The following is a 14,293-nucleotide window of genomic DNA, read 5'->3' as shown; positions in this document are numbered from 1 at the left end:
TTCAGTAAATGGCATCTCTATAGTTTATACTTTGTACAGCCACATTGGAGGAGGCAGGCAGAAGGGGAAGAAGTTGTCTGCATCTTCAATCGACAAAAGAGACTATGCAGCTGGTGCTTAAAATGAAAAGTACATAGTACGAGTGTGTGTAAAAATATAATTCAGGATTAGATATTGGTTGAGTATATTAAAGACACAAAAGACAGTGAGCTGTTATAACATATTGTGATTCTGTTAGGTATGGCTGTCCAGGGGTTTCAAGACCCTAAGTACAAATGGGACCAAACAGAAATAAAAGTATCTCAAAACAGTTCACCATCGTTCAACCAAAACTAGCCCTGTAAACCAAAATAGTACATTAACATGTTAAAATATTGCTGTTTTGTTTAGAATACAGTGATGTTCATCAAACAGATAAATATGTGTAACGGTAGATGCAAGGTGTTCTTATTTATCGATAATAAACCATATTCTGGGGTTTTGCCCCAATAATGTGAGCGATGTTTTACATGAAGAAAATACAAAGATAAGCGTAAATGTTTGTGTGTGACCTTTTACATAATGTGTCAAAACCGCAGGCAGGTTTGGTTACACAACAATGACATACATCATGGTTCCTCAGAACATCAAGCACACTAAAAATAAAAACAAAGTAAAACATTAAAATATTGAAATATTAAAAAACATTAAAACGCAGTGTTCAGCAGTTACATGATCAAGGAGACAGAGAGATAGCCTTTTTAAAAATCAAAATACAAAAACATTTTGTTTATCACTAAAACACACAGCAATACTGAAGGTGTCTGGGAATAGGTGTCTGGGAAATTCAGCTTCAATTTTGTTCATCCAATCAGAGACAGTCATATAAGTTCATATATATATAAAACCAATTTTGTTATATATTTATTGTACATACACTCAGTGATCACTTCATTAGGTAGAACTGTACACCAGCTTGTTAATGCAAATATTTCATCGTGGTCAAGAGGTTCAGCTGTTTTTCAGACCAAATGTCAGAATGGGGAAGAAATGTGGTCTAAGTGACTATGACCGTGGAATGATTGTTGGTGCCAGACAGGGTGGTTTGAGTATCTCAGAAACTGCCAATTCTCATGCACAACAGTCACCCGAGTTTGCAGAGAAAGGTGCAAAAAGCAGTTCTGCAGGCAGAAACGCATTCTTATTGATAGACGTCAGAGGAGAAGGGCCAGACTGGTCGGCTCTCGACATACAACGCATCACACCTCGAAGTGGATAGGCTACAGCAGCAGAAGAATTACGTCTAAAAAATAGGTCTAATAATACCTAATAAAGTGCTCATTGAGTGTATAAAAACAGAAATAACTTCACAGCAGTCTGAGTGTGGCATACACACACATACTCAAGCCTAGTTAGGTGAAATACACAAGCCACTGCCTGACGGTGGTGTTTCTGACATATTTACTTCCACACTAGGAATATTTGGACCTGAGATATTCCTGTATATTGTATGTTGTTTCAGCAACATCTGTTTGAGAAACAGCACTAGTTTTTAAACTGTGATGTATGGGAATGCACCTGAATTGTAGTAGTCAGATATTTAAATGCACAACCTGCTACGGGCTTGGGTCAATGGAAAAGAGGAGCATATTGAAGACATTTTTTTTTTTTAATGTCCTTTGGAGTTTGTCCTTATGTCAAAAACGTATCCCTGTTTGTCTGATGATTCCTGAAAGCAGAGGATTTCTCTTTATGTTTCTTTAAGCTTTTGCTTGAACACAACTGTACCATGTTAAATCATCACGATACAAAGACGGATTGTGCCCGTGAAGTGTCTAATGCGATTACATGAGATTATAATCTATTTTCCAATGAGGAGGAGTTTTTATAGGAGAAAATCAATTGATAAAGAGCTGTGTCCAGGTAAACACCCTGTACCACTCCCCAAGCCCTCTCCCTGACTCCTGTGGAATGTCTTTTAAAGAATTCAGAATAACAATGGGGGAGGGGGTAATTGTATGTCTTTTTTTCTGTATGGAAAAATACATTTTTAGAAAGTTGATCACAAAAAATGAATGCAAAATAAAAGGGTAAAGCAAATCATTCATAATCAAGGGTCTGTGCCCCACTGTCATTTGGCACCATTTCAGCATCTCCACAAATAATCAAAAGTGTATGATCCAAGCAGCTATTTTACAAAGAGGAATTAAAATGAAAAGAGAAATCTGAAGGAGTGGTCATGGCGACGTTTGGTCTTTGTGAATGTGCACGCCCGCTGGCTTGCATGTACACCGGTAACTCGACTGACGTACCAAAGGCCATTTACTTCATTTACAAAAGCAAAAAGTTAAACAGATAAAATATTCAGCTCGAGGGTACTATCTTTTTTCCTAAAATTATTATTTCTATCAGGAAGTATTTTATAAAAATGCACTACTCCCTCTGAGTAGTTCAGGCTAATTCTGTGTCTGGAGTGTGGCATGGCATCGTGGGTCTCTCCCACAGATTTAATATCTGTGAAAACAAACAACAAAAAAACAGAAATTTTGTCATACAACTGTACACCATATACTACATACCAGATCAATGTTACATTTTTTTCTGAACTTCCTATTACCCTCAGGCTAAAACACACTGGATTTAGATACCATGGATCTGTCCTGTACTGGTTCCATTTCAAATTCAACTTGAACCCCAACATGCGGCACAATGGACAGAGATTAGGACAGAGATATGCGACTAATATAAAAGCAAAAAATGTGGAGATCTTGTTTTAAAGCAAAACAATATTTCTAATGACCTGTGGCTGTCCATAGTGTGGAATACACTGGTCATGGAGCCAGTGTAAAAGTGTGTGAAAGCATCAGCTGTCTATTTCACCATCACTTCCAGAACTATCACTGAATGAATATTCAGAAAAATATGTGATTCTGTACTGTATATGCATATTTAATGTTTTAGATGTTTTATGTGTGAAGGCAAATTTCCTTCTAATATAATATAAATTAATCTACTCTGCGACAACAAGTTTTTGAGCCATACAGCTCTTGGATATGTAACTGTCAATCCCTGCATCCGTACCTGTAGTAGTTGGGTTTGAAGGGCCCATTCTTGTTCAGGCCCAGGTACTTGGCCTGCTCGTCCGACAGCTCTGTCAGGTGAGCATCAAACGTAGGCAGGTGCAAGCTGGCAACATACTCATCTGCGGTACACAATTACACATACAGACACAGATACACATAAACAGATGCAAATGGGCAATAAAACAACCAAAAAGCTACTTTTTAACAGCACCATAAAAATCTTGCAATTACAGAATCCCTCAGCACTAAACATGCAGTGCTCCATATACTACACAAGATGGCGCTTATCAGCTTAGCCCAGTTTATACTGCTTGCAGCAACTGCTCAATTCTACGAAATAACAGACACAAACAAATATTAAATAAATATTAGAGGGCTATTATAGATATTAAATAGGTTGTGCAATATATGAAAAAGTTAGAAGGTCTCTGCAGACAGTGTATTTCGGTCTTACCCATCTTCTTGGGCAGCAGGTAGACATCTTGCTTATAACGGCCCTCAGGTGCGTTGTACAGCTCGATCAGAGCGAGGGCCTATGCAAACAGAAGGTTAGCATTACAGCAACAGCACTACATACCCACGACTTTCCCCAATGTCAACCCACGCTCATTGCATCCCTCCTTTTCCACTATCGTGCAAAAGGGCTCCATGAATACAAATGACACAGCCGTGGGCACAGCTAACCTTTAAAAAGCACTCAACAGTGAATGGCTGAACGCTCCGGCATATCTCAATCAAGTACTTCTCAGCTCCTCCACCGTTAAGTGCAGGCTAGATTTAAAACACACTCCACCAAAAGTGAAAACACCACCTGCTCCAAAATGCACCCAACCCCAGAAACACTGGCACACTGGTCTCACACCTCCACTGCAGTGCACTTTGGTCATATTGTGTGAATAATGTATTAAATAGTTTGGACCAGCTAAGTGACCAGGGGTTGTATTGAGTGAGAGAGCACTTCCAGTGTGGGTTTGATGAGGAATGGCGGTTTCTGAAAAGGCCTCTATATCAATTTCCCCAGGCATTTCTTTTATTAAAACTTCAGTTCAAGGACGTCTCCCCGTCCGCGTAGGAGACGGAAACGCAGACCGAGGGAAGAAAGAAGCCTGGGCCAATCAGATAACTGCTTCTACCTGCAGCACTGTGGCCAACTCACCTGAGTGGTGGCTGTGATTGACAGGACAAATGTGGGCACAGTGGAACAGCTCAGGTTCAAAAGACGACCCTGTGAGAGGAAAATGGGCTTGTTAAGATTTACCAGCCAGAAGGAAAGCAGCCTATATGAAGCACCTATGTCTTCTGGAAGTGGGCCAACTCTGTATTATTTAAATCAGAATTATTTGTTATGTACAAAAAATGCACTGGTGATATCTCCATGAAATACTAAAATCCCTACAGCCGCAGGTTCATTGACTATTTAGCAAACATTGTACAGTGGTTTCAAACACAATCATCTGGGATTTCATACCATTCCATTTCTATAAATAAAGCACCTGCAGAGGCACAAACTGTACCAGGACAGGTGCACTCACACACACATTTAAGGGTTTTTCAACAGCATACCTCGGCCAGCAGAACGACCCTCTTGCCATCGGGCCAGATGACGTGGTCCACCTGTGAGCGCACCCTCTCCCAGGTGAGCTCCGGAGTCCGCAGGCTGGCCTGGAGGGAGGGGGCAGAGAGGTCACCAGTGTGGCAAACACACACACACACACACAGATGTTGACGGACTTATAAGCTGTAACACTCAGATAACCTTCTCAATTTCACACTAAGATCATACTTCATATGTGACTCTTGTTGTATCTCTCACAAGAAACAGTGCTTTGTACATTCATGTCAATAGGAGAGTCCCCTCACCACATCGATTTCGGTGTTGGAGTGCCCCATGTTACACACAATACAGCCGTTCTTCATCCGGTCCAGCTGGTCTCTGGTCACCACGTTCTTATTCCCTGCAGGAGAACAGCAGAGGAGGAGTAAATGTTAAGCCTTTTACATAACCTGGGAAAGTCTGTAGAGAACCCCTGTCAAGAAACAAACAAACGCAACACCATTTTGAGAGTGATTTACTGGCCAAATATTGGTTCTGGCTGCTGGTCAACCAGTGAGCGACTGGTGACGTGGCCTTGATCTGACCAACCTTTCAAAAGCAGGGACTGATTTCTTCTCATTGAGAAAAAACGGTCAATGGCCGTGTCAGAAATAGCGTCCTAACTAGAAAATGTACTACCACTAAACATAAGGCTTACTTGCATTTGTATGCAATGTGTTCTCAAATGCAGACTGTGAGTACACTGGATCAGAAAGTTGTTAAGGACGGGAAAATTACTCAATGTAGTGTACTTTAATATTGATGGGTTCTGCTGAGTGTATTCACAAGCAGACCTTTCAGGAAGTAAAGCATACTTTTTAGGAGGGCCCACAGAGAGGAAGAGGCAGGGCCATCTTTGGGTCCAATCACAGTCCAAAACATCACAGAAGAAGAGGTGAGTACAAGCATGGGGATATATTGCAGTCTGCAATTTGTTTAGTAGACATTAAATATTTTGAGGACACAGTTGCTGGTTAACCAGTAAAACCAGCTCCATACTCAACATGGTTTGACCAGCAAGTTTTGAAACAGCTGGAAGCTGGTTATAGCTGGATTTTACACCAGGGTCAGGCAAGCCCACACTCAAAAACCACATGCAAAACCAAGGAAATAATAGTAAGCAAGTAAGCTGTTTTGGACATGGCCAACGTTTTAGTAATATGGTCGAGGGATTACCTGTGCAGGTGATGATTACGTCCACCTGGCGAATGACCTCGTTGAGCTTGACAACCCTGAAGCCATCCATGCTGCGCAGAGGCAAGGAAAGAGTTAACAGCCAGGAACTCACTCAAGGTTGGCAAAGTACTTTTACACACATACTTTATGACAGAAAAGCAATCCATTTTCAAATGCATGAGTGATCCATTATTGGGTCTGGGCACACCACACCGTGGCTCTCACCAGAGAACACGGCCACCCCGGCTGCCCTTTCCTCTGCCTTCTCTTTTTCCCACACACCCAGATCCTCTGGCAGAGGAGGTGGCACAGGTCTCCTAATCTCATCCTCATGGAGATCTAGTGTCTTCTCCTCATCCCTCTCCTTCTCCTCTTTTGAATTTCATGCGGTTTCTGTTACTTTGCCGTGCAAACTGTTTATTATTGTTGTTTGTCGCCCCCCGGGTCCTCTGGGGAACTTCTTGGATGAGATGGACATCCTCCTCAGCTCCTCACCAGTCAATGACACCCCCCTGGTCCTCCTGGGTGACTTCAACCTCAACTCAGAGTCCACCCAGTCTACCTTTCTCTCCCTCCTCTCTTCTTTTGACCTTACCCTCACTCTTTCCCCTCCCACCCACAAAGCAGGCAACCTTCTTGACCTCATCTTCACAAGGAGCTGCACAACAACCAACCTCTCTGTAACACCACTCCATATATCTGACCACTCCTTAATCTCTTTCTCTCTTCCACTCTCCTCTTACACCCATCCATCTCTCCCACCATCCACTGTCACCTGTCACCTACTCCCCAGCTAGACCACTCTGGTCTGCCAGCTCTGGTCGCCTTATGGTTCCCTCTCTACGTGCACCTGGCGGTCGAGCTGCACGTTCACGCCTGTTTTCCGTTCTGGTTTCTCAGTGGTGGAATGACTTGCCTACCACTGTCAGAACAGCAGAATCCCTCCCCCTATTTCGATGCAGACTCAAAACCCACCTTTTCAAACTCTACCTTAGTCCTCCCTCCTGATTTCCCCTGCCCCTCCTTTCTGATATCCCTATCCTTGTCTAACCCCCCCCAAAAAAAAAAAATGCTGTCTGATGTCTGATGACAACTATGTTTAGAACAGCATTTCATGTGTATTTTGCTAGTTTCTGGATGTGATGCTTTGACTTATGGTAGAACCTATGCACTTGTAAGTCGCTTTGGATTAAAAGCGTCTGCCAAATGACTAAAATGTAAATGTAAATGTAAGAACACAATACAAATTCCTGAAGTATGTGGACCCTGGCAGAAGCAATGAGACTTCAGAGTCTGTCTGGGCTTGAACTAGGTACATTTTCAGGAAAGGAAACTATCCATTTATTTATAAGATGACCTACAACTAGTGTCTCCCACTAAAAAAACTATTTATCATTTACTTGCATTTCACTGTAAATGTCCTCAGCCCAGACCTTGATGAGATCTTGATTATATATTTTACACAGAACACTCATCTAAAGCTGAATTCAACTACAAGACACTTATTCAACACTGGACTGAACACTGTGCCAAGACAAATTCCTTCTGTTTAGGGGCCACCTAATGAGGAAGGGATTTGTACATTCGTGAAAGAAAGGTGAAGCAGACTGATTTCTATTATATAGAGGTGCACTTCCTGGTTCCTGGATAGCACTTCCTGCTTCCTGGTTCTCACCAGGCTTGCAGGGCACAGATGGGGTCGATCTCTGTGATGTAGACGATGGCTCCCAGGGCTTTCAGAGCAGCACAGCAACCTTTCCCCACCTGTGACAGCAACCAGGGAGGAATAATATTGATATTTCATGTAATCCAGAAATCAAAATTGATAGATTATCAATGTGTTAACTAATCTGCCAAATTGAGAGGCAAATTCTCGCATCACTATGGATTTGTTCAAATAGAGCTTTGATAGAGAGATTAAACAACAGTTAGTATCCAATTTTAAAAGTCGGGTTGAAATCTCTCACCTCTCCATAACCGCAAACCACCACTTGTTTTCCTCCAAACATCACATCCGTGGTCCTCTTCAACCTGAAAGACATATATATATGATAAGTATGAAATCACTTCATCACCACAATAACAACTAAGCAGTGACTGACATGATAGTAGAGCTTACAGTAGCTGAATTAAATATCAAATGTGTTAAGTTTCATATCTGTTTTTCATTTTTGTATTTTAGTTCAATGCGCTTGCTTACGTTTTTCTCTCAAATAATCTTTTACAAAATGTCAGCATCCCAAAAGGTGTTAAAACGTGTCAGAAAGTGTTCAAAAGTGTTGGTATTTAACAAGTATATTTATTGCATACCTTTACTGGATCTACTACGCAATATTACAGTTGTTCTTCTCTGTTTCTCTGTGTCTTTACTGCTTTTTGCCCTGAATGAGACACAATGCTTACTGACCCATCCAGGATGGACTCTCTGCAGCAGTAGAGGTTGTCAAACTTCTGTTTGGTAACTGAGTCGTTGACATTCATGGCTGGGACACACAGCTTCCCAGCTTTTGACAGCTGGTACAACCTGAGAAAATACATCAGCATTATGCTTGCTATCCATTTGCAATTCACCTGACCATAGGCACCAGCATTACTTTAACGGCAAATCAAAAATATAATAAACACGCTTAGATTTATATTGGCGTATGCTGGCATGTATGTTTGTGTATGCTACAAAACATGTTGCTGTGTATTCCATCTCAGTCGCTTATTGGCTAATTCTAGGCATGCACCCCCTAACTAATTAACCGCAAGTGTTATTAAACCAATGAAAGCGAGCTGGGGCGCTTTTGTGAATTAAATACCTATAGTATAGTTAGCTAGCTTTGTAAGCAGATAGCAAATAGCCAACCAAGAAAGGTTAAAGATGGCATATATCCCTGGCTAGCTAGTTACTAGTTAAGAGGTCAGATGTGGTGTTGGTTGTCTGGCTGCTTTGTGCCCACACCAGACCTGGCTGCGTGCAACCATAAGCAGTTTGTACACAATTATACTTGCCCATAACTGAAACGCGTGCCACAAAATGAATAAGAGAATATTGTGAAGAGCCATAGCCTGAAGTACACATTCTGGTCTTGGACCAGGGTAAATGCAGTGTACTTCATAAATCCCAACAAATACAGTTCAGCAAGTGAGCTTTCATTAGGAGATATGCAAGACTACGAAACAGATAGAGGAAGGAAGAAACAGGAGACCAACACATGATGAGTCCCTCAAAGACACGCCCATCTAGACACAGTGAGTGGTTGAGAGGGGCAGGAGTTATTAGCAGATACGTAATCCGAGTTGCAGTTCCTCTTTCCATGGCATTACCAAGATTGCTTATCTTTTTTTCCATAGGAATAGTTTCCTTGTCTTTGTTTACTCTAAAGAAAGTTCAAATATAACCCCTCCTTTCTACCAGTAACAATTCATGGCATAGTATTGTCGTCTAACAAGAGTACTTATTGTCTTTCTTCTTGACCTTTAGCGGTGTCTTGTTCAGGATTTGCGCTGGCGTGCGATGTCTCCTAATAGCACAGAAATCGGGATAAGCTTTGACCTTGAGCCTTAAAGGTCAAAGCTGCTCAACCCTTCTTTACAATACACGTCCTTTTACTATCACACATGATGTTTGTTGGATTATCTGAATAATTCCTTCAGCTAGTGGTGAAGTCTCTGAATCCCCTTCAGAGACTTCACCACCAATTTATCAAATCACCTTGGCTGAGCCACTTTAGCATAACACTACAGAGCTGTGTGTCTGCTACTGGAGAGCAGCAGTGTTGATATAAGAGGTCACTGCTCCAAATTTGGGATACGCAGCTACTCAAGGTGTAATGGGAGAGCCTACCTGTGCACTCCAGTAACACTCTCCTCCACGATGCCCCGGATCTTTTTGAAGACACTGGGGTACTTCTTATACACCCAGTGAGTCAGGTCCCCGCCGTCATCCAGGATCTGAGGAAACAACAGCATCCCAACGTCTAACACCATGACAATGATGGTTATTTAACAACAAGGACCACAATGGAAATTAGTCTTTATTTTTTTGTGTTAACCTTGATGTTCTTCTTATTGTGCAGGTACATTGGGGATGTAACCATGTATTTGTCCATTTGAAAGTGAATTGTCAAACTAAACTAAACTAAACTAAGACACTTAGATATGTTGTCCACTGTGAACATTTTAGCTCAGGCTTCTATGAAACTATTTGCCTTGTGATTACTGCATAATCACAGGAGAAATTATGTGACTCTGTCCTGCTGTTGGGACAAACTTGGGTCTGTGTTACTGTAGCCTATTCTCAAAAAGAATTAATGCTGTATGGACATATCACAACAGTTGCCATTAAAATAGCTATAAAGACCAGTGGTGGGGAAACGAATGTAAAGTGGATTTTAAATACAGTAAAAAGAACATTATTTTAATCACAGAGCACATTCACACATGATACTGAAGGGAGAAATGCCTGTCAAATGGTGATTGTACAGAAGAGAATGTGAATCATACCATGTTTGGCTGCCAACCCTCCATGTTGACACAGCGGTCGATGCACCACCAGAAGTCATCCTCAGACTCCCCTTTCCAGGCAAAAACCGCCACCCCTGGAGGACCATGACACAAGCTGTTACCCCTCCCATCCCAGTTCCACATTTCTTTTTCTTACTGACTTCTCTATTGAAGGCATCATATTCCTGCTTAATTTCCACGACTCAGTGAACATTACATATATTTTTTACTTTGTGACCACAGAACAATTTGAACTTGTTCTATCTTTACTGGATAAAATGGCCAGTAAATATGACCCAATATCTGTCTTAATGTTGGCATAATTCTATTTCTATTCACTGGCCAATAGGTTGGCTCTTTGGTAACTAAAAGGGCAAGTGAGAAGACTCCAACATTGGCCACCAGCAACAGTTCAACAAAAATAATCCTAAATGTATCCTAAATAAAAAAACATCCTAAATGTTAAATATGGTTTGCTCACTGGGCTACGCTAATGCAACAGCCAATGAGACTGCTGACTGAGTGTCACATGACTGGACATGTTCAATGCATCCGAGTGTGTGCTAATGCTGGCAGCTGACAGCTAATTGGGCCACACATTATTCACAATTGTCAAATAAACTCTGCCTGTGGTCATTTATTGGGACCTTCAGAATGCCAACAGTGACTGCTGAGATACTGTTGTATTTAAGTGTGGCATCACTGGACCATTTGCTGCTGAGGGATTAGAAACCATGGCTCACAATGTGTGAAAGCACCGAATCAGAGATCTTCTCGCCTCTCTTAAGTGGAAAGAAGTGCAAGGCCACACAACAAGCACAACTTACAGAACCAGAAACAAACACCAAGAGAGAAGTGGTCAAATGGGCAGTTAAATTACAGCAGCAAAACACAAACAGCAGCCTTAAAATGAAAGAAGATTTGGCCTCAAGCCTTTGAACCAGTGATGCCCAATCATGTGCCATGGAGGGCCTAGAGTATGCAGGTTTTCAACCAACTGCAACACCCACTAATATCACAAATTAACACACTTTGAGCCAGAGTAGGGGGGACCTAATCAGTGAAATCAGTGATAGGTTGGACTGGAAACCTGAATACTCTCAGCCCTCCGTAGCACTTCATAGGGCACGAGTGCCTTAAAGCACTGAGGAAATGATTTGGCGATTACGACTGAAGAAAATAATTTAAAGTCCTCTCAGACCTCATCCTTAATCTATGAAAATGGCTCTTGTGGAGAGACTCCATTTTACAAAAAGGCCATTTATTGCAGTTAAACACAATGCACTCCATTTCCATTTAATCTGTGTGAAAGCCGTATTAATATCATGAACAGAGGCTTAAGAGCAGCCATCTGGGCTCGTGCAACTGTTCAAACAAATCACGCCAGGCTGAACAAAGCTCCTCTGTGCCTTCAGGTGTAACTTACGCAACGCAGCGCTTCAGTTTCAGCACAAGGGTAAAAAATGTCCTGTGTCCTGCACAACGGGGGATGAGGCTGTTTCGCATTGTTTGAGGTTTGGATTGGGTGTTCGGTGATACTGTACTGCACTTCCCAAAGAGTCAGCAAAGACCTCCCTGCTTTGGTGGAGATCAGAGAGGAGAAAGACGCACTTCCTGGCCTGAAGGGAACAGCCAGCCCCCCTCCCCCTGCCTTCAACTTTTCACCAGCCTCTGGGAGATTGAGTTTTATATTTCTGCGTCGACAATATATATTTATGAGAACGAATATGAAGCTAGATGGGGCTTTTGAGGCTTTTGCTAGATTCAGAAAATCAGACATATACACTCAATATTTAATCAGCCAATCATGTGGCAGCAACTAAATGCATAAAAGCATGCAGACATGGTCAAGAGGTTCAGCTGTTGTTCAGACTACATGTCAGAATGGGGAAGAAATGTGATCTAAGTGACTTTGACCATGGAATGAGTGTTGGTGCCAGACAGGGTGGCATCAGAAACTGCTGATTTCCTGGGATTTTCAAACACAACAGTCATCAGTGCGAAATAAACATCCAGTGAATAGCAATGAAATGCATTGTTAGCGGCAGAGGTCAGGGGAGGAGGGCCAGACCGGTCGAAGCTGACAGGAAGGTGACAGCAATGCAAATAACAACACATTACAACAGTGGTATGCAGAAGAACACACAATGCATCAAACCTCTCAGTGGATAGGCTACAGCAGCAGAAGCACTTAATACGTCTAAAAAATAAGTCTAATAAATAGCTAATAAAGTGCTCACTGATTGTATAAAAGCACACATTAGAGAAACCACTCAGGATTTGTGACCATGTAACAGACATACAGTTAAATGCAAAAGTATTGCCACAGAGACACTATTTCTGTTGTTTTGGCTCGGCACTCTGGCACATTGGATTAGAAATAAAACAATAAATATGATGGTTAAAGTGCAGACTGTCAGCTTTAATTTCAGGGTATTCATATTGGTATCGGACGATCCATGAAGGAATTACAGCCCTTTTTCTAAACAGTCCCCACATTTTAGGGGAGTAAAATAGTTGTCATTACAGACAGCTAAAGCCCCTAAGGACAGCTCTTATTACATTAGCATAATGCAGCAGAGCCCACTGCTGCTTGCTAAATACTCAGCAGTTCTGTATCTCTCCTGTCCTCTTGGAGGCTGTACTGTAAAACACTGGCCTTATTCACAGCTAGCAGCTATCAGGGTGCCACACAGAATAAGATTAGCGGGAAGATACAAGGTGCAGTAAGTGCTGCTTGTCGCCAACCACCAACCTCGCTGCCATGCACACTGCATGGTGTTAGCGCTCTGTATTTATGTATTTCCCACCTGCCGCTGTTTTGTGCTACCTGTAAATTCATACTTCTGGACAATCTGTGCATGTTCAGTATGGCTCAAATACTCTGAGGGAGTCATCAGAGACTTTTAGGGTTAGGGTTATGGTTACAATGTTGAGTCGTATTAATTATGTTACGTGTTATATAAATGGGTAAAAGTGAATATAATTAATAGCATTAATTCAAAATGATATCCTGACAAAAATCTGAACGCTCAATCCATTCATGATTTGATTTCTGAGCCTCCACGCAGACAGAGGCTAATGAAGAGTTTAGTGGACAGGAAGGAAACATCTGGACAGCAGCAACAGAATGCTTCCCATTTCTGTGCCGTAACCTGCCGACCTCTCGGCTAAAAACCGACATTACAGTGGATAAGATAATTTTCCTGTATTCCATATATTTTTGGACACTTTGTCATGGTAAAAGAGGATGAAAACAAAACAGGACAGCAAACCAAACGATTACATAAAACACAATACAATTGAAATTAAGCAAATCTGTATGCCTGGTACAGACAAGTTGCCCATTGCTGTTGTGCTTATTTGTTCAGCAGTTTTAACCCCAGAGGCCATTAGGGATTTTGGGCCCCATGAAAAGGGGTACCACACTGGGCTCCACCACCACCCCAGGCCACCCCAGAAAATCCTATATTTTAATATTTTTTGAGGGCCCTTGGAATCATCCTAACCCCACCGCCCCCATACAGTGCCCCTGTTTAATGTCACAACCAAACTTGATGATTTCTCCCCTTACCCATCTCAGACAGAGCAGCTGCCACCTCGTTCTGAGTGGAGTAGATGTTACAGGCTGTCCAGCGGCACTGGGCACCAAGGGCAACCAACGTCTCAATCAGGACCTGGGAGCAGGAGTACAGAGAGACCCACATCAAGTCAATGCTCAGGCTGCCCAGTCTGACTTTAATGCACATTTGGGTACATTTGGGAATTTGTGTTTTTTTGTTTTTTTCATTCACATTGGTGACTACTTTCAGCAATGGAAAATGTGTACAGACAGAAAAAAGAAAAACTCAAGGAAAAATACAATTGAACAGGAGACAGAGTCAAACAAAAATAATCATAAAAATAACATATCAAGCAAGCAAAAGAATGTTCTGGGGTGAAAACAAGATCAGAAATCCAAAAATGCATG

General features: G+C 41.9%; 1 protein-coding gene across 4 annotated transcripts in view; it reads right to left on the bottom strand.

Annotated features, from left to right (window-relative positions):
• Positions 1–431: 431 nt before the first annotated feature.
• LOC133109740 (S-adenosylhomocysteine hydrolase-like protein 1) overlaps positions 432–14,293 on the bottom strand; it is a 37,934-nt gene continuing 24,072 nt past the window's right edge. For all 4 annotated transcript variants that reach the window (XM_061219279.1, XM_061219280.1, XM_061219281.1 and 1 more), the window contains exons 5-17: positions 13,898–14,000; positions 10,324–10,418; positions 9,665–9,771; positions 8,240–8,356; positions 7,800–7,863; positions 7,508–7,596; positions 5,833–5,903; positions 4,923–5,017; positions 4,626–4,724; positions 4,219–4,287; positions 3,517–3,595; positions 3,061–3,181; positions 432–2,493 (exon numbers count right to left, since the gene is read on the bottom strand). In XM_061219279.1, coding sequence (XP_061075263.1) covers positions 2,487–2,493; positions 3,061–3,181; positions 3,517–3,595; positions 4,219–4,287; positions 4,626–4,724; positions 4,923–5,017; positions 5,833–5,903; positions 7,508–7,596; positions 7,800–7,863; positions 8,240–8,356; positions 9,665–9,771; positions 10,324–10,418; positions 13,898–14,000 — 1,116 coding nt within the window. In that variant the 3' untranslated portion in view covers positions 432–2,486. The remainder of the gene's footprint in view (positions 2,494–3,060; positions 3,182–3,516; positions 3,596–4,218; positions 4,288–4,625; positions 4,725–4,922; positions 5,018–5,832; positions 5,904–7,507; positions 7,597–7,799; positions 7,864–8,239; positions 8,357–9,664; positions 9,772–10,323; positions 10,419–13,897; positions 14,001–14,293) is intronic.

This window comes from Conger conger, chromosome 14 (assembly GCF_963514075.1).
Source record: "Conger conger chromosome 14, fConCon1.1, whole genome shotgun sequence".
NCBI classification, from domain to species: domain Eukaryota; kingdom Metazoa; phylum Chordata; class Actinopteri; order Anguilliformes; family Congridae; genus Conger; species Conger conger.
Note: the sequence above shows the minus strand (reverse complement) of the source record. Positions and strands in the feature narration are given on the sequence as shown.